This window comes from Ambystoma mexicanum, chromosome 5q (assembly GCF_040938575.1).
Source record: "Ambystoma mexicanum isolate Mex_15411 chromosome 5q, UKY_AmexF1_1, whole genome shotgun sequence".
Lineage (NCBI taxonomy): Eukaryota > Metazoa > Chordata > Amphibia > Caudata > Ambystomatidae > Ambystoma > Ambystoma mexicanum.
Window position 1 is genome coordinate 1,356,187,504 of NC_090933.1, and position 23,056 is coordinate 1,356,210,559.

Consider the following 23,056-nt stretch of genomic DNA (forward strand, 5'->3'; position numbering starts at 1 on the left):
TGCAGCTACACAAGAGCAGTGAACACCCCGGAAGACAATAGTTTAATGGTGTTCAGAGTGGACCTATGGTTAACCGAAGAAGCTCCCACAGAGGTGTTCGCCATGTTGGATTGTGGAGCAGCGGGAAATTTCATCGACTCCAAGTGGGCTACAGAGCACTTGGTACCCGCCAAACCCAAGGTCACCCCGATTCCGGTAGAAGGGGTTGATGGTAGACCCTTGTCATCCGGACCCATAACTTTGGAAACTGTTCCATTAAGGGTGAGGTTAGGTCAACATGAAGAGTTTCTGGCGTTTCATCAGATCCGAGCTGCTCATTTTCCATTGGTATTAGGGATTCCTTGGTTAAGAAGACACAACCCTCACATTGATTGGACTGCAAACCGGGTCTCTTTCAATTCTAAGTTCTGTGATAATCACTGTATGACCTTGTGTAACGCTCCCCACACAGTAGACCGCAGGAGAAGTATCCAGAAGCCAGTTACAGTGGCCTCGGTTCCCTTACATTACCAGGACTTCTCAGAGGTATTCATGGACATAATTCCAAAACAACTACCACCCCATAGAACCGAGGATTGCTGTATCGATCTGATACCGGAAGCAGTGGTACCGTTCGGAAGAATGTACCCTTTGTCACTACCGGAAAGGAAGGCATTAAGAGAGTATCTAGATGCAAATTTGCAGAACGGACTCATTCAAGAGTCCAAATCTTCATGTGGTGCCTCCCTATTCTTCATCCCAAAAAAGGACTCGACAGAGCTTCGCCCTTGTATAGACTACAGGGGTCTCAACAAGGTCACTGTCCGGGATAGATATCCCATGCCCTTGATTCGGGACGTCTTGGAGGCTGTACAAGGGGCGGAGTACTTCACGAAGCTTGACCTGAGAGGCGCCTATCACCTCTTGCGAATCAGACAAGGAGACGAGTGGAAGACGGCTTTCCGCACCCCATTTGGGCTCTATGAATATCGTGTGATGCCCTTTGGCCTAGTAAACGCACCAGCCGTCTTCCAGAGGTACATGGACAAGGTTTTCGCTGACATGCTGTTTGTGTCGGTAGTGGTGTACCTGGACGACATCCTGATCTACTCCAAGTCCTTGTCTGAGCACAGATCATTGGTCCGACTGGTTTTACAACGTTTGCAGTCCCATTATCTGCTAGTAAAGCCAGAGAAGTGTTCATTCGAATCCAAGAGGGTGTCCTACTTGGGTTTCGTATTGTCTAAGGAAGGTATTGAAATGGATGCAAATAAGGTAAAGGCCATAAGAAACTGGAAAGATCCTACCAACATCAAGGAACTGCAAGGGTTTCTAGGATTGGCACATTTTTATAGGAGGTTTATTCCCAATTTTTCCAAAAAGGTACTCCCTCTGACCTCCTTGTTGAAGAAGGGCGTTAGATTCACTTTTGACGGAGAACCTCGAAAAGCATTCGACTTTTTAAAGGAATGTTTTTCCACAGCACCCATCCTGGTTCAACCAGATCAGGCTAAGCCCTTTATTCTGGAAACAGATGCTTCTACGGGGGCAGTAGGGGCAGTATTACTTCAAGAGACAGAAGACAGCTATGAACATCCGATCGCATACTACTCCAAGACTTTAACTAGTAGTAAGCGAAACTACTCTGTTATCGAAAAGGAACTTTTGGCCATAAAGCTGGCCTGCCAAGAGTGGAGACACCTCTTGCAGGGAGCCACACATCCTTTCACTATTAGAACTGACCACCGCAACCTACGGGTCTTACAACAATTGGAATGTTCCAACGCCAGACACGCCAGATGGGCGTATTTTTTCCTACAATACGACTTCATGATAACTTACATACCTGGCACAGAAAACAAGAAGGCAGACGCCTTATCTAGAAGCCTAGGAGATCCATCCGGATCCTATATAGGACATGAACTGGTATTGCCACATCTCACTGTGTTGGCTTTTACGGTTTCGTTTCTTCAGGATTTAATCCCTCAATATCAGATGTGTTCTGAATTTCCGCTATCTACTAAACAGGAAAAGGGCGGGTTGTTTTATCATGAAGGAGCCCTCTATATCCCCACAAAGAAGCTGCAAGAACAGATACTTTCTTGGTGTCATGACACCCCCCTGACAGGGCATTCTGGTATTAGGAAGACCTTTGATTTGGTCCGGAGAGGATTCTGGTGGCCTACCCTACGAAGGGACGTAGGTCAGTATGTCTCTACTTGTTCAATATGTGCTTCCAACAAACACCAAACAGGAAAACCTCTGGGGTTATTACACCAACACTCCTTACCGGATCGCCCATGGGAACACTTATCCACTGACTTTATTGTGGATCTGCCTCCTTCATACGGAATGACCACGATCATGGTGACGGTCGATTCCTTTAGCAAACTGGCACATTTCTCCGCCTTCAAGCAAGTGCCTTCGGCCTCAGAGATGGCTGCAACTTTTCTCCAAGACATGGTCCGTCTCCATGGCCTACCTAAGACCATAGTTTCGGACAGAGGACCACAATTTACCTCAAAGTTTTGGTCTTCCCTCTGCCAGGTTCTCGGAATTCATAAGGCTCTTTCCTCAGGATACCATCCTCAAAGCAACGGCCAAACGGAGAGACTCAATGCCAGTCTGGAGCAATATCTCAGGTGTTTTTGCAGTCCACAGCAGGAAGAGTGGTATCGCTTCCTCCCACAAGCGGAATTCGCCTACAACAACTCTCTTCACACCTCGATCCAGATGAGTCCTTTCTATTGTACCTATGGCTACCACCCTCAACACCTGCCCGGGCTCAGTCCGCCTTCAACCAAAATTCCAACTCTGGATACGATTCTACAGGACTTGCAAGAAGCTCACAAACTCGCTAAGGAGGCACACCAAGCAAGTCAACTTTCACAAAAGAGATGGGCCGACAAGGGTCGGAGAGCCCATCCCAGCTGGAAGGTGGGACAATTAGTCTGGTTATCCACCAGATTCCTACCCAAGTGGGTTCATAGGGGGAAGTTCTCCTCTCGTTTCCTTGGGCCATTTTCCATCATACAACAAATCAATCCAGTTGCTTATAAACTCAGGATGCCAGAATACCTCAGAAGGGTACATCCTGTCTTTCATGTCTCCCTTCTCAAAGAACATAAGGAGGATCCTTTCAAGAGACCTGTGAACCGTACACGAGCCCGTGTGAAACCAACACCTGAAGAATACGAGGTGTCTCATCTGGTGGATTCTAGTTACCGCAAAGGGCGGTTGTACTATCTGGTTCATTGGAAGAACTATCCAGTAGCAGAGAGGACGTGGGAACCTGTGGGTCATATACACGCCCCGCGTTTGGTGCAGAAGTTCCATCAACTCCATCCGGGCAAACCCAGGGGTGCCCCGAGAAAGAGGGGGTATACTGTCAGGAATTGGAGGCTGTGGAAGCGCTGGAAGCTTTGATCACGCTCCAGTCCTCACCCAAGATGGCCGCCGGCCCTTTATAGGCAGGCTCCTCCCACAAGCCGACGCATTGTATCTGTTTACCAACGCTCGGTTCGTGTGGAGATTCTCTCGTGAAATTCATCCATTCCGGCTGCCTACTTTCGCCTATTTTGATTCCTTACTGTACTCTTCAGCCCTTCTTGTGTTTGCCTTGCACTCCCGTTGTTTTTTGCTTTCTCCTTTGCCTGAATTCTACTGCACTGCACGCGGTACTCGGCTTGCTCTGTGCCGTGCCGTGCTTACTTTTTTTCTTTGCATTCATAATGCTTATTTCTGTTGGTATTTCTTTTTGAGCACTATTGGTCTTTTCATTTCTTTTACTTTTAGGTACCGGGGGTATAATTGCAACCGGCGCCGTCACTCTATTTTAGCGAGCGAAGCTTTTGCTCGCGCTACGACCTTAAGGAGCATTTTCTTAACTGGTGAGTGGGTTTCTTTCACGGTACTTCTTCCTTTCTTCCTAACTGTTCGCCTTCGCGGTCTGTTCTGAATGGGTTCTTTTATTCTTTACCTACTTACCTTTTCTAGTACTTTTTCTCTGTTATTCTGTTTAGTCTGAACTGTCTGGCTCTAGTATCTTTCTTAGATATCTCCTGTTCTAAATATTCCACATCTCCTGGATACACTGAGCAGTTTGTATCATATTCATCAGCGGTGGAGTTTGTTCTCAAGTCTAACGGACTTCCTTGCCTGCTGCAAATGGAACTTTCATAACGGGAAGAGAGGAGATCTATTTGCCGCCCAACAGAACCCAATTGGGAACAGGGTTTTTTCTGCCTTAGTGCTTTTTCCCTGAATCTAGGACTGGCCCCCTGGGGATCCCCGCGGTCAGGGAATATCTCTGCCAAGGTGGCCTCCGGAGGGGACAGACCCTATCTGCACGATAAAAAGGCCCGAGCACCAAAGGACAAGACTCCCACAAGGAGGAGGGATCAGAAGAGATCAGAGGCTACTCTTACAGAACCCATTCCGGAAGAAACAGGTGAGGAGTTGGGGGAGGAAGCCTCGGTATCTGACAGCTACCATCATAAGACTGCACCCCAGACCTAGTCCCTCTCATCACTAAGTTTATCAATGCCTCTTCCGCCACTATCCTAATACCCGCCAGCCTCAAAGAATCTTGGGTTCTCCCCTTACTAAAAAAACAATCCCTAGACCTCCCACTGCCCAACAACTACCGCCCCATCACCACTGTACCCTTCTTGCTCAAGATCCTAGACAGAGCAGCCTACAACCAGATCCAATGCTACCTAAAATCAAATCACATCCTAGGAATGCACCAATCAGGCTTCAGACCAGGCCACAGCACCGAGTCCGCCTTACTAGACCTTAAAATACAAATGGATTTGTTCAGAGACGAGGGCAAACTGGCCCACTTGCTCTTACTAGACCTGCCAGCAGCATTTGACCATGTAGAGCACAGAGCCCTTTGCCACCACCTTACGTCTGCTGCCAATTTCATTAGAAGCTGCCAGTTGGATTGCCTCCTTCCTTGAAGGGAGATCAATGAGAGTCTTCGCTGACACAGCCAGTGCTGCACCCATCCCCATCCCTTGTGTCATACCCCATGGATCCTGCGTATCCCCACCACTTTACAATATTTTTACGAAACCCCTTTTTGATCTCTTGGACTACTTAGGCATCTCAGGTGCTGACGACACACAAGTCCTTCTTCCCTTGACAACGCCTCTCTTATGCTCAACAAAGTATACGCCACCATTCAGGCTTGGATGACTTCCAATCATCTATGCCTTAGTGACGATAAGACAGAAATTCTGCTAGTAGGCTCCCTGCAGTGCTAAAAAGACTCAGCACGCATTTCTCAACCTTTACGATGGATGGAATCCAGATCCCAGTTTCTGAAACGATAAAAACTCTTTGCTCTCCCTCAACAGACAAGTGAGCGGCATTGCGACTTCGTCAGCCTATACTGCCAAGCTTATCAACGCAACAAGACAATTTCTCACCACAGAAAGCTGCTTAACCATTGCCAGAGCAATCACGGGCGCAAGACTGGATTACTGAAATGTCCTATTTGCAGAGACCTCCAATTGCAACTTAAATAAACTGCAGGTAATACAGAACAATGCCCTGAGAGCAGCGCTCAACCTCCCCAAAAGGGAACACATCTCTGCTGCCAGAAAACAAGCTTACTGGCTCCCAATCAGGCAAAGAATCATTTTCAAAACCCTCGCAATCACGCACAAATGTCAGAGCAAACTGCTCCACAGTATTTGTCACAGAAAATAGCAAGAGTGCTACCTAACAGGCTGGTAAGATCCCTCCATGCTTTCAAATTAGCCATTCCAAGAGTGAAAAGGGCTAAAGGTGGTGGGGTAAGCTTCCCATCAGTCGCAGTAAACCAATAGAACGCCCTTCCGACTGTCCCCCGCAGCCTTCGATACAAAAAAATTAAAAGGACCCTGGCGCGCCGGTTCCCGATCACGGAAGTGAAAGGGAACTGGTGCTGCAGGGAACCAGCATGAAGAAAAAGGTAAGTGGGGTTTGTTTATGTTGGGGGTGTTGGTGGGGGTGAGCTGAGGGTGTGGGTGGGGGGTGTTATGGCTGTGTTGTGTGTGTGTGTGTGGGTGTGAGAATGTATGTGTGTTCGCATGAGAAAGGTGCAAACTTTTGGTAGGTCGCACCTTTCTCATGCGAACGATTTGCCTGCGGTACTTTCAGCTGCAGGCAAATCACTCGGATTCCTTTCGTTCCAGTGGTCGACTCGGCTTTCCAAGTCCCAGAGACCTGCTTTTAAACAGTTTCCCCTCATTCATTCCAGCCTGGCTGTCACTCACCCAGCAGGGTGGCTGTCCTTGCCGGACAGCCAGCCAGCCAATCACGCCAGAGTGCATTCAGGTCTCCTAGGAGACTAAGCACAGGGAGTTTCGGGCACCTCCCTCACATCCTGTCCACCCCAGATACTCAGGCGCCAGAGTAGGGCTTCAGCACTGAAGCCCGCCAAAGGCCAATGAACAAAGGGACCAAACTTGGTTTGGTGCATTGAGACAAACACAAGAAGGACTTTTCCTAAAAGAAAAGGTGAAAAAAGATGACCAGAGTCTGTTTTTACAGATAGGTCTTGTGCGCCATATTGAAAAACATGGTTGACCCGATTTTTAGCTACCGTTGTTAGCGGTCGGGAAAAATCATGGTAGTTTGATCTAAACCACTGCCACCAGGTATTTCAAGTAGGAAAGGGTAACATTTGACTGTTACATGAGTGTTTAGACTCAGGGGAAGCTAGGCAACCCCTCCAGCACTTTATAGGAAGATAGTGTGTGCTGGGTCTGTAAATTTAAAGAGACTAGTAAAGTCAATTTAACTTTACATGCTGTGGGAGACAGTAGTCCGTCCCAGAGAAGGTATTTAAACCTTGGGGAGTCTAAAAGACACCCCTGTACCACTGCACTGAAGGTGCTGTACGACACCCAGAAAAAGATGTCGTCTATGGAGTTGTTTTAAAACTCCATAACCAAAGAACACAAAAGTAAAACATCAAAATACATGGAAGAGTGGGGGGAAAAAAGGGTCACACTCTTCCCAGGTAAAAAAATAAAATCCTAGAAATACAGCAAAGTTGCTGGGGTCTCAAAAGGAAAGGGAAATTAGCACATTTTGAGAATTCTCCCTAATAAGCACAATACGTGTATGTCTCATTAATGCATAGTTACGTCTGATGAGGGTACTGGTAATTCTGGAAGTACTGTCTGCCTAACTGGGACAGCACAACCCTTCTCCGTAACAATGCTATACTCTTGGTCTTGGCTCCCTCAACCCAAACAAATAGAATTGTAAACTTTCTGTAACACAGGTTTACAGCCCCTTAGACACATTCTCACGAGTAGGAATCACAGGTCAGAGTCCACAGGAGTGACATTTGAGAGTGTGACACCAAGGTTTAATGCTTCCATAGAATGATAATTCTTCCCAGGTTTGAGGCCGACTTCATCAACGTACAATGCATCATTTAGACTGTCTGACTGAAACTGTACGTTGAAATGTGAGATTGCCAACTAAATGAGACCGGGATCCAAGATATCGGACTCTCAACCAATTACACACGCGCCCAAAGTGTGAGACTGTTCCAACGAGTGAATATACTCCCATGAGTGAGACACTTTGCCAAGGTCTGAATTTCATACTGAATATATGAGGTTGTGCTCGACTGTATGGCGTGCGACTGTGCTCCCAGCCATGAGACTTGCAGCAAAGCTGTTAGACCGTACTCCAAAGTGGTAGACAGAGCCACCCATTGTGACGTGTGATGCACACAATGTGCAGAGCTATTAAAGAATGAATGCATCACCCAATAAAGTTTTGTGAGGTGGGAGGCTTGTATCCAATGCATGTCGCTGTGCTATGAGGTGTGAGGCTTGTATCCAATACATGTGACTGTGCTATGAGGTGTGAGGCTCGTATCCAATGCATGTGACTGTGCTATGAGGTGTGAGGCTCGTATCCAATGCTTGTAACTGTGCTATGAGGTGTGAGACTCGTATCCAATGCTTGTGACTGTGCTATGAGGTGTGAGACTCGTATCCAATGCATGTGGCTGTGCTATGAGGTGTGAGACTCGTATCCAATGCATGTGGCTGTGCTATGAGGTGTGAGACTCGTATCCAATGCTTGTGACTGTGCTATGAGGTGTGAGGGTTGTATCCAATGCATGTGGCTGTGCTATGAGGTGTGAGACTCGTATCCAATGCATGTGGCTGTGCTATGAGGTGTGAGACTGGTATCCAATGCTTGTGACTGTGCTATGAGGTGTGAGGCTTGTATCCAATGCATGTGGCTTTGCTATGACGTTTGAAACTCGTATCCAATGCATGTGGCTGTGCTACGAGGTGTGAGGCTTGTATGAAGAGGGGAGAGAGGATCACCCCTACTTGTTGACAGCACGCCTGGGGAGTAGATCCAAGAGTCAGGAACCACAATGAAAGAGACTGCTCTGAGGTGTGAAATTGTGCTTTGTGGGAGTGTCATATTAAATGGTTTAGACAATGTAGGCAGTAGTGAGGTTTGCATCAAAGGAAATACTATGCTTTGTGAGACAGGCATGGTATCAAGAGAGACACAGACTCAAAGATGTTAGTTTCAAAACCTTTCTTTACTAAGGGTCTTGTGTTGGTGAAATGCCAAACTGGCCCTAACACTAAAGGGATGGTTCCATTAACTGATGTTTCTAAGGGCTATCAAAGCCTGAAGGACCAAAATAAAAATCTTTCCGTTTCTAAACCTATGCTTGCCCTCACTCTTTTGACAAAATGTGCTAGGAAGTCTCTTAAAAGAAAAAGATAGTGGTTTAACAGAAAATAGGAAACCTAGTTTGGTTTCAGATGGTCTTCTCACCAGTGGTAAGTTGATCAATTTCACAAAAAAGGCTGTTCATGAGACCTTCTCCACGGATCCTGCAGTATTCTCAAACACTTTCAATGTCTTAGGTTCCTTGGGATGGCCTTCCCCTTAGATTTAACTCTTTCAAGTTCAAACACAACAAAAGAAATATACACAGTTCCTCTTCAAGCTTCTCGGGGTTCTCTTCCGCAAGCTTAGTTATTCCACTTTGTTAGGCCTCTCAGGGGTCCCTTCCCCAAGCTTAGGCTGCTTTTTAGTTCCAAACACCAGTTAAATTTGTCAGGATGTACCTTTCTCTTTATATGCAGTTCTTTCACACACACTTCACTTGTGGGCTACAATCTGAGACTTTTGAAACCACCTGGTTCTTTGCTCCTCCTAGGCATGGCCACTCTGATCTGTAACCCCTCTCTTTATTCCTTGCTCTTCCTTTTTAACCTTTCACCTTCAGGTGCTTCCTACACCCCTTCTTGTTCTCCTTTGCTTCCTTCTCATGCACACTTGCACCTTCCCTGCTTTTTTATGCCCACTTGCATTTTCCTTGCTTTCCCGTTCCCACTTACACTTCCTTGGCTTTCTCGTGCACACTAGCACCTTCCTCGCTTGCTCGTGCACACTTGCAACGTCTTAATGTCTTTGTTGCTTTCCTTATCTATATCTTGCACTTTCTGACTTTTTTATATTTCCTTTCCGTTTCCGCTCTACAAGCTTTCTCTCGTTTTTCGCTCTGCACCGCCTCACAAGCTTTCTCTTGCTTTTCCGCTCCATGCCACTTTACAAGCTTTCTCTCGCTTATCCAACAGTGTCTTTGTCTTGCTCCGCTCCAGTCAACCGCACGCTCCTAAGTTTCTCTCCTACTGACCTGAAACTCACCGGGCAGCATTCTGTTGACGAGTGGTCCCTCGTGATACACGCAGTTGAGGTTGGGGTCTCACCACCTGCCACTCAGACACTCTTGGGACAGGCACAAATCCCAAAGGAACAAGCACTTCCCGACTGCCAACAACAGTATACAGGGTGCTTCTGTCTGGCTACTTGGAGACACAGCTCTCTAGCCACACGGCAGCCCCTCATAAAAACTGGGTCAGTGTTTCGGCATGCCGCTCTCCTCCAGACTACAGGTCCTTCTGCTCTCTGCTCCTTGGCCTATCTGGTCCAGACAACATCCCCTGCTCACTCTCTCTTTTGAAAAAGACCACACCGTTTATAGTTGTGAAAATAGTCAAGTGGAGTCAGGTGCGAGTGATAATTAATAAATGCCTGACTATCAGTGGGGCAGTTTAAGTTCCTTCTATAGCTGGTTTCCCTTACATTCCCCATATTATTCTTATGGGACATCTTCACTACTCCCGGTTGCCTCTTCCTTGTCCCAGTATTGTTTGGAAATGGGCATGGGCAAATGGACTGAGTTTGAAAATGCATTGTGAAAGCTGAGGGAGAGGTATGTGAATTGTAAAGGGATTGGAGATTAGATTGAGTTCCTATTACTTTTTTAGGGAGTCGATATTGTGTATAGGAAAATCTTCTAATCGTGTCTTTACTTAAGGGACTGGTTGCCCCCTTCCTTATGTCTGATGGCCGATTATACAAACAAGGGTCCTGATGGAATTCTTGGTAATTTGGACAGATAGAGGATGCATGGATCTCAACCTTAGAACTCTGCCCTTGTTTTATTTGGGTCTTCTTCCTTCCCCCCTCTTGGGCACTTGACTCCTTTCTTTCTCCCTCTTGGATCATAAATGGTAGGATTGGAATCAAAGGTCATGACACCTGGATAAGAGTTGCAGGAATCAACATATCCCATGAAGGCGTCCAGGACTTCCTCTCCCTCCTCTATTGTCCTGTCAGGATACTGCGTCTCGCCTGGGGTATCCCCACTAAGACAACCCCCGGGCTCCCCTACCCAGGTGATCCTCCCTCGCTCGTCCTCCTGCTGGACCTACCCATAAAAGGCCTGATGTACTATCACCAGTGATTTTAAACTGCATTTTAAACTGCACCTGCTGCCGAACTGGCAGCCTGTGTAACAATCTGAGGACAGGGGAGATATGAACAACATAGGGCGATCCCGTAACAGACACAAGCCGCATCATTTTGGAGAAGCTGTAACCGATGCAACAAGTACAAAGATTGTGCCGGCAGAAGTGAGTTGCAGTAGTCTAATCGACTTAATACTAGCAAGGCCGTAAATCGAGCCGGAAGAAGCGGCAGGACCCTACGGATGACACAGAGTTGAAAGAAGCCTGCCTTACAAATAGCCCCAACTTGGGCGTTCATCGACAAAGATGCAGAAAGGATGACTCCAAGATTTTTTACCTGCATGACAGAAGAAGGACACGTCCCCAGCTCGGAGGGCCAAAAGGCCGGAGACCAGGACAGGACGGGCTCAGTGACAGCGCGCCGGGGCCGCACCACCAGGACCTCGGTCTTATCCCCTTTCAATTTCAACCAATTGCTGCCCATCCACTCACCCACGGCTGCAAGGCAACTCCTAAGCGGAGATGTGAGGTCCGACTGGGAAGATTCCAGCCGGACGATGATCTGGGTATCGTCAGCATAGGAGTAGCACCTGAAGCCGAAGGAGCGGATTATCAAAACAAGAGGCTGGATAAAGATATTAAACAAAGCCAGGGACAAGGCCGATCCCTGGGGGACCCCACAAAGCAGCTTCACAGCCGCTGAGAAGAAGGAAGCAAGAGTCAATATTTGACTGTGGTCGGCCAAGAAAGAGGCAAACAATGCCAGAACCTGGCCAGACAGGCTGGCCGCCACCACACGATCCAATAGCACCTGGTGGTCTATGGTATCGGACGCGGACGATAAGTCTAGTAAGATGAGGGTGCCTGTTCCACCCTCATCGGCAAGTCACCACAGATCATTGTACACAGAGACTAGAACACTCTGTCCCACGACCCGGGCGAAACCCTGACGGAAACGGATTGAGAAAGGAAGAAGTCTCAAGAAAAGACGTGAACAAAGGAGATACAAGAGATTCCATTAATTTAATGCAAAATGGGAGTAGAGAAATGGGCCTGAAATTTACCAGGGATGTGGGGTCTAATGAGGGCTTCTTCAAATGTGGGATAACAACCGCCTGCTTAAGCTCTGGCACAATAGAGCCGGATAGGCAGGAGTCGTTAACCGCTTCTGTCAGCCATATAGATATATGTGGGGAGATATCTTTCAAAATCCTCAAGGGAATGGCATCAGAGGGGGAAGCAGATTTAAGTTTACTAACTACACGCTCAGCCTCCTCAACTGAGAAGGTGGGAAAAGTCAACCAAATGTGATCCAATATCCCCGGCATTGGATCACACTGAAATAACACAGGCAGGCCCTGTATACAGCACGCAGTTTGATGTTACTGCTTACTGGATCTATCCAAAGAGGATGTGTTTTGAGCCGGATGGGGAAAATTGCGTAAAAATGGGCAATGAAAGTAGTGCTTGAAAAGGGCCACAGGGGCAACCATGGCCGTGGACAGTCAATGGGGGGGGTTAAAACGCAAACTCCCACACGCTTTGTGTCACCCCTGAAAGCCCACTCTCTTCCTATCTGTACTCCAATGCAATAATGTTGGCTTATGGGTGGGGCACCAGCTAGCATTATACATTTATCATTGTTCGCTCTTGCTTACAAAAGTTGCACATCATTTGTACAGCTTGAGATTTCATGGAAGCGAGTATGGAGACCCATTGCTCTTTCTGCTCTCTCAGCGTCTGCGAACTAGAATTCTATGTGCTGCCCCCTTACACTGTCAGCCTCTTTCTACTGGCGCTACAACTTGCTCTCTATAGACACAAACACTTTTCTTTTTTTAATAAAGAAATGAGAAAGCAAGGTTTAAGGAATCTGTTCTTCTACTGTTGACACTTTTCAAAGCAAGTGACAAAAATACCAATGCGTATTCATCTGATCAGCCGAACCCTCAGGATTATCTGTGTGTGCGTTTGCAATAGTGGCCCTTATAGTAGGCAGGCTCCAAGTCCTTTAGATGTCACTTGCCTTGTCACTCTAGTTTTAAAGACATCTTGGCATCGCAAAACAGTACAAGGAAATACATTCTTTAATTAGCATTTGTGCTCCCTTATACCTTCAATGTTACAGATTTCACAAGCAATCCCTTGATGTGACAGTAGAACATCTTAAGCATGAATAGCACCCCACTCTGTAAGATTTGAAAAGAAGGAAGGTTTGGACTTGGCCTGCTACACAATAATGCAACTTTAACATTGCGTGCATTGCATATATGCAACAATGCTGGTTTTTCGATTTGCTTCATGTAAGCAACCATTGTCATTTTTGTGCACTGTTTATCAACTTAGTGCGAGTGCACACACAGAATGATTGATTGATTGATTGATTATTTATTATGCGCTTATACACACGTGTTTCAAAGCGCAACCGTGCATGGAGGGGCTGGGGGGTAAGACATAGGGAAAGACAAGACAAACGATCTTACTAGGCATGGTCCATTCCGATTATGCAGGTGAACAGATAAGGAAGTGTGTGGGGGGAGATGTGGGGGATATGAACAAGTGCGCCCAGTCACGTCAACGCACTTTCTTTTTTTTTTTAATTTCTTTATTGGTTTTAACAGTATAACAAACATAGTTGGCATCACTAGTAATATTTACCGCAAATGAACAGAATTACGCGTCCCCACCCACCCCCAACTCAAGACCACAGTCAACATTATTGTCCGTTCTTATTGGGCCGGATTGATGGCTAGGACAGTCCGAACCGTCCGAGGTATCGTCCGTATTGTTAGGATGAAGTAGTGGCACTGTTAGCGCCACCCAGCGATGCAGTTCCCCACTGGAGTCCAGCCTCTGTTCGAGGATAGCCGTTTCCCACGCACCAGTCTCAGCCGTTATCCATTTCGTAAGGTCCTCCCACCATTGTGCCTCGGTCGGGGCCCTTGGGCTCTTCCATCCCAAGGCTTTGCGTCTCTTCGCCGTTATGTATATCAGATCTTTGAGTTTGTTTAGAGGCTTATTTTTGTGGTTACGTTTGCATCTGCCCAAGATGCAGGCTGCGGGATTGATCACTTCAAGCTCAATATCTGCGTTCTCCACCCTCTCCTGTACCTGTGTCCAGAAATTGCGTATCTCTGGGAAGCCCCAAAACATATGCGTCATTCCCGCTCTGGGCTCCTTACATTTGGGGCATACTTGGGCCTCAGCCCCCTTGAATTTAGATATGGCCTCAGGTGTTAGGTAGGCTCTGTTGGTGATGTATAATTGATGAATGAGCTGCAAACGGGCATTCCTAGAAACTTTCTTGTGGTAGTGGGTTATTTTCTCCCATTCTTCGTCCACCAAGACCTGGCCTAGTTCGGTTTCCCACTTTACTTTGCTTTTGAGCTTGTTGTTTGTCGTGCCCTGAAGCAGGGTTTCGTACAGTCGCGAGGTTTCATGGCCACCTTCGGCTGTGTTTAATAATGTTTCTATGACCTCGTTTTCCGTCTTTGGGGTAGTACCCTCTGGCCATCTAACCATTATGGCTTGTATCACTGCCCTATGGAGCAAGAATTGACCAACAGGTAATCCCGAGGTCTCAGTGAGATCGGGGAAGGGTATGATCTCTTGGTCTCGTGTTAGGTCTCCTAGGGTAGCCACTCCGTAGGGTTCCCACTGGGCGCGCGATTCAAGAGAGCCCCATGGCTGGTAGGCCATAATTGCTGCAATGGGGATTTGTGGGGAGTAGGGATCAGCTGACCCCACTGTTCTGCATGCTCTGTTCCAGAGCTTTATTCCAAGTTTGATTAGGTATGGGAAGGGCTGTGGGAGTCTGTTCCGGACCCAGAGTAGATCCCTTAGGAGGAGATTGGGCAATGCAGGTTAGAGGAGCCTGGTGTCCGTGGAGATCTCGTCGGCCATCCATCGCATCACATGCCTTAGTTGGCTTGCAAGGTAGTACAGTTCGAAGTTGGGGACTTTGATTCCACCTCTCTCGTAGGGTCTTTGGAGTGTGTCCAGCGCCACCCCATGTCTGCCTCCCTGCCAGAGGAACCGTCTGCATAGTTTATTAATGTTTCTGAAGAAGGAGGGGGGGAATGTTGTAGGGGACATTTGTAAAACTGTATAGTAAGCGGGGGAGTGCAACCATTTTGAGGAGACGTGCCCTTCCGGCCATCGAGAGCGGGAGCTTGCCCCAGAATTCCATAGATTTTTCAAGAGAGTCTTTAGCACTCACCGTGTTGAGTATATGTTCCGTGTATGGGTCCCGGTGTATCGTGATTCCCAGGTACCTAAAGGAGGTCACTTGCCATTTTAGGTCAAGGGGGGGAAGGGATTTTAGGTCTTCCTTATACAGTGCAGCTAGAGGGTAGAGGCAGGACTTGTCCTTGTTAATTTGGATTCCTGTGTATTTGCTAAATCCGTCCAGAGTCTCTAGAATGTAGGGCAGGAGGTGTTCGGGGTTGTGTAGGTACAATAGTGTATCGTCCGCGTACATAGAGATAAGGTGGGTCACTCCATCTATTATGATGCCCCCATCTCCGTATTCTTGTCTGAGATATGCGGCTACGGGTTCGGTGGCAATGATGTATAACATCGGGGAGAGTGGGCAGCCCTGACGGGTGCCCCTGTATAGGGACCATTTGTCTGAGAAGGTCCTGTTTGTGCGCACACTAGCGGTGGGGTTGGTATAGACTAGCTGGGTCCATTTCAGGAAGGCGGGTCCGATTCCCATTCTAATCATAGTGGCATATAGCCATTCCCAGCGCACTGAATCGGAGGCCTTGGTGGCGTCAAGTGACGCAACCGCGTATCTCTGAGGCCTCTGTTCCGTGCTGTACATGATATGATGCAACCTACGCAGGTTCTCTGTTATGGAGCGTCCGGGCACATAACCCGTTTGGTCCTGATGGATCAGGTGGGGGATCACCCTTCGCAGTCTATTCGCCAGCAGGGAGGTTAAGATTTTGCAATCAACGTTTAACATGGAGAGGGGCCTGTAGGAACCGCAGTGCGATCCGTCTTTACCGGGTTTCAGGAGGGGGATAATTACAGCTTCCCTCATGGAGTCAGGGAGGGCACCACGCTCGTAAGCTTCGTTAAACACCTGCGCCAACAGAGGGGCCAGGGTCTCATCATACAGTTTATAAAATTCCCCGGGGAGGCCATCAGTGCCAGGGGATTTTCCGGCCGGGAGCGATCTAATGATTACCTTGACCTCATCTGGGGTGATGGGCTCGTCTAGGATGTCCGTCATTTGAGGATCGAGCCTGGGAAGGACGATGTCGTCCAGGACATCCTCAATGTCGGAGTCGGCCACGGGCGGGGGTCTGGCGTATAGTTTGCCGTAGAAGTCGGAGAACACAGAGTAATTTTCTAACTGGGTGTGCACTAAGGAGCCGTCTGGTTTGAGTACTTGGCAAATGGGTGTTCTGGGGGTCTCCCTCTTGTACAGCCAAGCCAGGAATTTACCGGGTTTATCACCAAGGGCATGGGTTTGTTCAATGTATTTGGCGTAGCTCAGCCTTCCCAGGTACTCCCAGTGCGTAAGGCAGGTTTGTTTCAGGTCAATTACTTTCTGTAAGTGTTCAGGGGATGGGTCTAATCTGCCTTCCAGTTCTCCCAGCTCCCTCTCTGAGTGTTCTAGGGAGGAAGTAACAGACCTTAGTGCTCCACCCATGGCTCCAATCATCTCACCCCTCATGCCCACTTTGTATGCCTCCCAGGCGGTGCCTATGTATTTGACACTGTTGAGGTTTCTTTCAACGCACTTTCATTCCATTCTGGTATAGTACAGTTCTGCAGCCCCCAAGAAACCTCTCTAAGTTTGCCATGAGAGAAGCACAAAATGTATTCTGGCAGTGCTACTCTCTAGCTGGAAGGTCAGCAGCAGCTGCTCTCTAGTTGGAAGCTCAGCAGCTGCTCCTCTCTAACTGGAAGCTCAGCAGCTGCTGCTCTCTAACTGGAAGCTCGGCATCAGCTCCTCTGTAGCTGGAAGCTTCACAGCTGCTCTCTAGCTGGAAGCTCGGCAGCAGCTGCTCTCTAGCTGGAAGCTCGGCAGCAGCTGCTCTCTAGCTGGAAGCTCGGCAGCAGCTGCTCTAGCTGGAAGTTCGGCAGCAGCTGCTCTCTAGCTGGAAGCTCGGCAGCAGCTGCTCTCTAGCTGAAAGCTCGGCAGCAGCTGCTCTCTAGCTGGAAGCTCGGCAGCAGCTGTTCTCTAACTAGAAGCTCGGCAGCAGCTGCTCTGTAGGTGGAAGCTTCACAGCTGCTCTCTAGCTGAAAGCTCGCCAGCAGCTGCTCTGTAGCTGGAAGCTCGGCAGCAGCTGCTCTGTAGCTGGAAGCTTGGCAGCAGCTCAACTCGAGCTGGAAGCCTGGCAGCAGTTGCTCTCTAGCTTGAAGCTCAGAAGCAGCTGTTCTCTAGCTGGAAGCTTGACAACTGCTCTGTAGTTGGAAGCTTGGCAGCAGCTGCTCTCTAGCTGGTAGCTCGGCAGCAGCTGCTCTCTAGCCGGAAGCTCGGCAGCAGCTCCTCTCTAGCTGGAATCTCGGCAGCAGCTGCTCTGTAGCTACAAGCTGCTGTGTAGCTGGAATTGTCAGCAGCTCCTCGCTAGCTGGAAGTTCGGCAACAGCTGCTCTCTAGCTGGAAGCTGGGCAGCAGCTCCTTTCTAGCTAAAAAACTGGCGGCAGGTGCTGTATTTGGCCAGGCAATGTTTGAAATCTATTAAAGTGATGGCTGCTTTGTCGCCTTAATACAAGGGTCCCTCTTGCTGATCTAGAAATCAGCAAGATGTAACTTGGTACTAGTCTTCCCAGCCCATATCTTGTGCAAAGCCCCCCTCTTGTTGAATTAGACTATAGCCATTGCACTTCCTCTGTCCTGCCTGCCCCTGGTGTGGCCGAGCTGTAGGAATACTTCCCGGGCATGGGTATTGCATTTCTGTTGCTTCTGCAAGTTGGGAGAGTTTGAGATGAAAGAGGGTTTTGTGACACGATACATTGCAAAGCCTAGTGCCGGTGTTTAAAATAGGAAGGAATTTGTGTCAGAGGGGCGGCTGCCTGCAAGGTGTAGCAGTAAACACTGAGACTCCAACTCTCCTCAGTCTGAAGTTAATCACTCCTTCCAGTGCAGGTGTCCTAATGTTTACATTTACCTCTCCTCCCAAGTGAGCCAGGATGTAGATGCACAACAGCTGTGTTTATTCAAGGTAAAGCACGGTCATTAACGTTGTCTTCTATTTATCTCATAGGTTATACCGAAGACTGGAAGGTTTGTGTGATGACCTTGAGGATTTCAACACCGTCTTGACCAGGAAGAGAGATTCCTTGGAGAAGCACGCCATGTCGCTCCGTTTTATCGCTGATGAAATGGACACCATTCATAAGGATGCAGCCGAGGACATGGTGATGTGGTCCGCAGTAGCATTCACTGGCGATGCCCTCAACCTGGGTGGAGTTGTCTTGGATTACATGGGCAAGGGCTCACCGGTGATCTCACTTGTGGGAATAGGCATTTCTACAGTGGGTGGGTACCTCCGAGAATCTGCTTCTTCAGGTGAGGAAGAACAACATTTCCACAATAAGAAGGTTGCCGACAAGACCTTTGCAGAGTGTGAGCAGGACCTTCATGAGATTTCAGACCTGCATCATGAAATTAAGGCCAAGCTCCTGGATCTGGAGTACGAAGAGGGTCTCCTGGGCACAAAGATTCATCAGAAGTTCATGGAAATAAAAAGGAGACTAAACTACTTTAAACCATCGGCGATTGAGAAGAAGTATGACGACCTAAAGTCAAATCTGGTCACATTTGTGGCCTCCTTAGCGATATATGCAGAGACAGTGCCATCCCTCAAAGATACATTTAGTAAAGAAACAAGCAAAAGTGCAATAATAGAACCTTTCGTCGGACAGACAAATCCCACGCCTTCTGGATCTTCCGAAGTAGTATCGGGAGAAATAGTGAAAAAGGGGCCTCTGGCTAACGCTGGCCACATAGTGAAGGCAGGCGTTGCTGCAGCCTCTCTTTACCGGGATGGAAAGGAGCTGTACAAAGGAATCCTCCATCTTAACCAAGGCGCCAAATCAAAACTGGCAGAAAACCTCAGGGAAATGGCCGCTTACCTTGACAATGTCATTGAAAGACTGGACCGCATGCTTCCTAAGGGGAGCCGGGGGTTCAACATTTGATAATGAATGATAGTAGGAGGTGGGTGGATGAAGCTTCATCGTAAACTTTGTTTTTGTACATTTCTCTTGATGTTTCAAGGATGTTTCTTTTTATGCCTATTTCCTTTTGGAAAAGCAATTATGAAGAAACTAATTTTCTAATCCTCGAGTACATAAATCACTGAATTAGCCCCATTTTGGGAACTACAGGGACAGCAAGATTGCCAATATTCTCATGTTGCAATTCTTTGAGGATGCAGAGACTTACTGGGAGGAAACCCCACATATTTACTCCTAAAAGATCTAAAACCTGTACCATCTGAACATGAAGATCGGCTGACTCGAGGTGAACTTCAAGGACCTGGTAGTGTATGATGGGCAACTCTGCCGATCGCAAATGGTGTAGAGTATCACTGGACCACAATATGCTGTGTGCCCTTTGCTAGAGGTCTGCAGTTTGTAAATAAATGTATCTAGTACAGTTCCACTTCTTTGTCCTTAGTCTGTTGACCTGTTTTTGGATTTGACTGCCCTGTGTTTCAGGTTATCATTCACCCCTCTTGCAAACCGTTTCCTTTTTTTATGCCGACCTATGCATGCCCTTCAAATCACCTTCTGGATTTACCCGTTTCTTCACTACTAGCGCACGTTGTCCATGATACTGTGCAATTGGGACTTCAATCGCCTTAACACAAGCAGGCCCACCACTTAAGAAGCAAGTGCATGTTTGTATGTAAAGTAGGTTTATTGTACAGTTGTCCGGGGAGGGGCTAGATGACGCTGTAGAGTCAAACTAACCTGAGTCTCTCTGAACCACACAACCTGACACTGTATTGTGTGGCTGGGCTCCTCTAGCAGTCATCCCAATATTAGCAGAGTACACTTGGGGCCCCTCATACACTCCCAGCCACAAAAAAATAGAAGACTCAGCCATGGGGCAAAGTCACTGTTGTTTATTAGCAAATAAACATAACGGGGATCACACCAGAAAAACAAGGTTCATCTAGAGCTCTCAGCTTCTAAGCATGTGTCACCCAGTTTTATCCAAGTGTGACGCCACACATCTAAGTTCTATCCCCGAAATCCTACTGGACGATCGCATTGGTCAGTTTGGGTAAGGATACATATAGACCTTCTGTACGTTAGTCTTCTAATCGGCTTGCCATATCCAGTGGCTCTTCCTAGCACCACCTCTATATCACCTATCTACAATGTTGCAGGGTCACTGAAAGACCATTGGCTTGTGCAACAAATTATATACTCATGCGAACTGTGAATTTGGATTGGGCAGAATGTGTCCTCCCAGCCCCGGGAGCCTGGACAGTTCTCAGACAGAATGCACCTCTTCAAGGTAATGAGAAAGAACATGGAGGTGCAAAGGGTTCCCTAATCTTGCTATTCTCTCATCACCCACGCCTGTGAGAGCACAGTCAGTTAACAAAACATGGGCAACACTTGTAGCTTCTTTTCTCTGCTTCTCTGGGAACAGTTTTCTCCATCTGAGCCACGTGTGTCTAGACCACAAAATGAAGCCCTCTCGTCTGTAATTATGAGGATTTTAGCCTGAATTTCTGCAGGCCGCTCACCATCTCGGTAGCTGGAATTTTCCTAGCTTCACCTTGTCCTTGGCTGGGTGTCCTGTTTCTGCTCGCTCCGAGCTGCGGCGATAGTGTCAGCTTGTCTGTTCTTCCTAGGTTTTCCTCTCCTTCCTTGTTCGTCTTAGAGTCCTATAGCTTCCATAGTGTTTCTTATTTTCTTATGGCTTCTCTATGTTAGTGGCAGTCAAGCATTTGCAAGCTAAATATATGAATACTTTGCATCTTGTGGTTTCAGCTTTTGTGATATATATATATATATATATATATTTCTGAGGCTTGTGGAATCCGCTTAGATCACATGCTGTGCATAGGCCGACATCTAGTGGAAGCTGCGGAGTATTAGTTTGTTTTTCGAAACTCGAAAATTGGCGTCGACACAGGGCGTGCCAGTAATACTATCCCTAGTGTGACATCCACTGTACCCACGATCCCTCACGCGTGTGGGACCCTCAGATTGTTTTTTTCCGCCATACTGGTCGGAAGCATTTCGCGGAGTTCCATGGCCTTAGCCATACTTTTGCTAAATATTGTTTTATTTACCCATTTCTCCACCCCAACGTCGAGTCACCGAACTTCCACACTCGACGCCGGCCCGGAGAAGAATTCAACCGTCGACAGCTGCATGTCGGATTTGGGCCTCGGAAGGCCTCCGGCCTCGGCCCGGGCCTCGGAAGGCCTCTGGCCTCGGCCCGGGCCTTGGAAGGCCTCTGTCCTCTGCCCTGCAAGTAGGGAGAGTGGGGGGTGGACATACTCTACACTCGTTTGGTATATAGGTACATTCTTATATATTCCTACACTTACTAGCCCGCTGCCACAAGGTGCGTATGGAGGGTACCCCTTTCCAATTCTGCCCCAAGTGCAACCGCAAGTACCCTTGGGTCGACAGGCACGCCATGTGCAATCTCTGCTTGCCGAGGGACCACCCCGAGGCGAACTGCAGAGCGTGTAGTAGGTTTGAACCAAAAACACTTAAGGACCGTTCAATCAAGCATTGGGCCCACCACGCCAGGCATCAGGAGGCCATGGCATTGGAGGGCGACTTCAGCGATGGCAGCGACGCCGTGCTTTCAGACGGCGAGGGCAACGTGGCGTCAAGAGACAGCCGAGCGCAAGTCCCCGACCTCGGAAGGTCGTCCGGCAGGGCGGCTATGGGGAAGATCCCCGGCGACACAAGGGCTACCCACAGCACTTTCACAAAGCACATGAAGTCCGACCGAGACTCGACGCGCACGGCGAGTTCTCGGAAAGAGGCATATAGAGAATGGTCCGAATCACTGTCCTCTGGGCGTTCTCGATCTAGATCGCTGCATGACTCCAGGCAATTATCCACTGTTGCCAAGAGTGCCTCGCTCCCCAAGGTAACGGAAGTTTGATCGTCTGAAGTCGAAGACGACTTCCATCCCCAGACCGCACTCCAGGAGTCGGCGCCCGCAGACCGTGTAACAGCAGCTCCTGAGTCCCTACCTCCATGTTCTAAAGATAGGGACACTACCCCCGAACCTCGACGCCAGGTGTCGGAAGGCTCCGGAGGGGCGAAAAAACAGGGAAAACACTCTTCCGCCCACGGGGAGGGGGGAAAACAACAGAGGGAGCAGTCCCACTCCACATAAACAGACAGACAAGTCCCAGTCCTCTGTTATCCCAAGGACACCTGCTAAAACCAGTACGTCTAATCAGGATAAGGCAGAGAAAGCCCCAGAAAAGATCATTCCCAGTTCTAGAGAATGGTCTAGTGATGACATAGACAGGGTTATGTCAAGGATGTCTTCATTGGCAGATTTTTACACAAAAAACCCTGAACACTTTTCTCTCCTATACTCCCGACGGGTCAGCACCCTCAGGCTCTAAGGATCCAATACCTCCAAGTAAGAAGTCCTGGTTAGAAGCCCCAACAAGGTCTTCGGACCCCTTCTATATACAGCCCTACTCCCAATATCAAGGGGATACATCCTTTTTGTGAGGATCCAGATTTGGGCATGTTGGAAGAGCAAACTGGTACGGGCTACTATGGGGATGATGAGGACCAGGAAGAGGAAGACCCTGAGACCTACAGAGTAGATTCCCCGGTAGAGAAAGAACCCCCGATTACCGACTCCCCTGTCGACAATCAACCTCTCCTGAATGAAGTTCTGTCCCGAGCGGCAGAACATTTCCACATTGACACCCAGGGTGCTCAAGAGGAGAGGGAATTCGCAGAAGAGTTCGTAGGAGAAAGGAGGCCTATTGCTCAGGCCATCCCTATCCTTAAGTCTATTCAGAGAAGAATAGACCCTTCACTTTTAAATCCTAACCTCACCAGGGCAGTGAACCCCAGGATTGAGAAACTTTTCAGGGCAGCCCAATCAGACCCACTGTATATAAGGGGGCATCTGAAACCGGACTCCCTGGTTGTTACTAACACCCGTAAGAGGGCTGGAACACCCTTGTCATCGTCCGAAGCTCCTCCCGACAAGGAGAGCAAGAAACTGTATGGTTTGGGCAGGAAAGTAGCCTCCACTTCCGCATACAAGGCAAGGATTGCCAACTCCACCACCC

The 23,056-nt window shown here is 48.2% G+C and overlaps 1 protein-coding gene across 2 annotated transcripts in view; it reads left to right on the top strand.

The window, feature by feature from the left end:
- The window catches only part of LOC138498142 (uncharacterized), a 307,816-nt gene extending 288,406 nt beyond the window's left edge, over window positions 1–19,410 (top strand). For both annotated transcript variants that reach the window (XM_069622020.1, XM_069622019.1), the window contains exon 5: window positions 18,008–19,410. In XM_069622020.1, coding sequence (XP_069478121.1) covers window positions 18,008–18,944 — 937 coding nt within the window. In that variant the 3' untranslated portion in view covers window positions 18,945–19,410. The remainder of the gene's footprint in view (window positions 1–18,007) is intronic.
- Window positions 19,411–23,056: the final 3,646 nt, after the last annotated feature.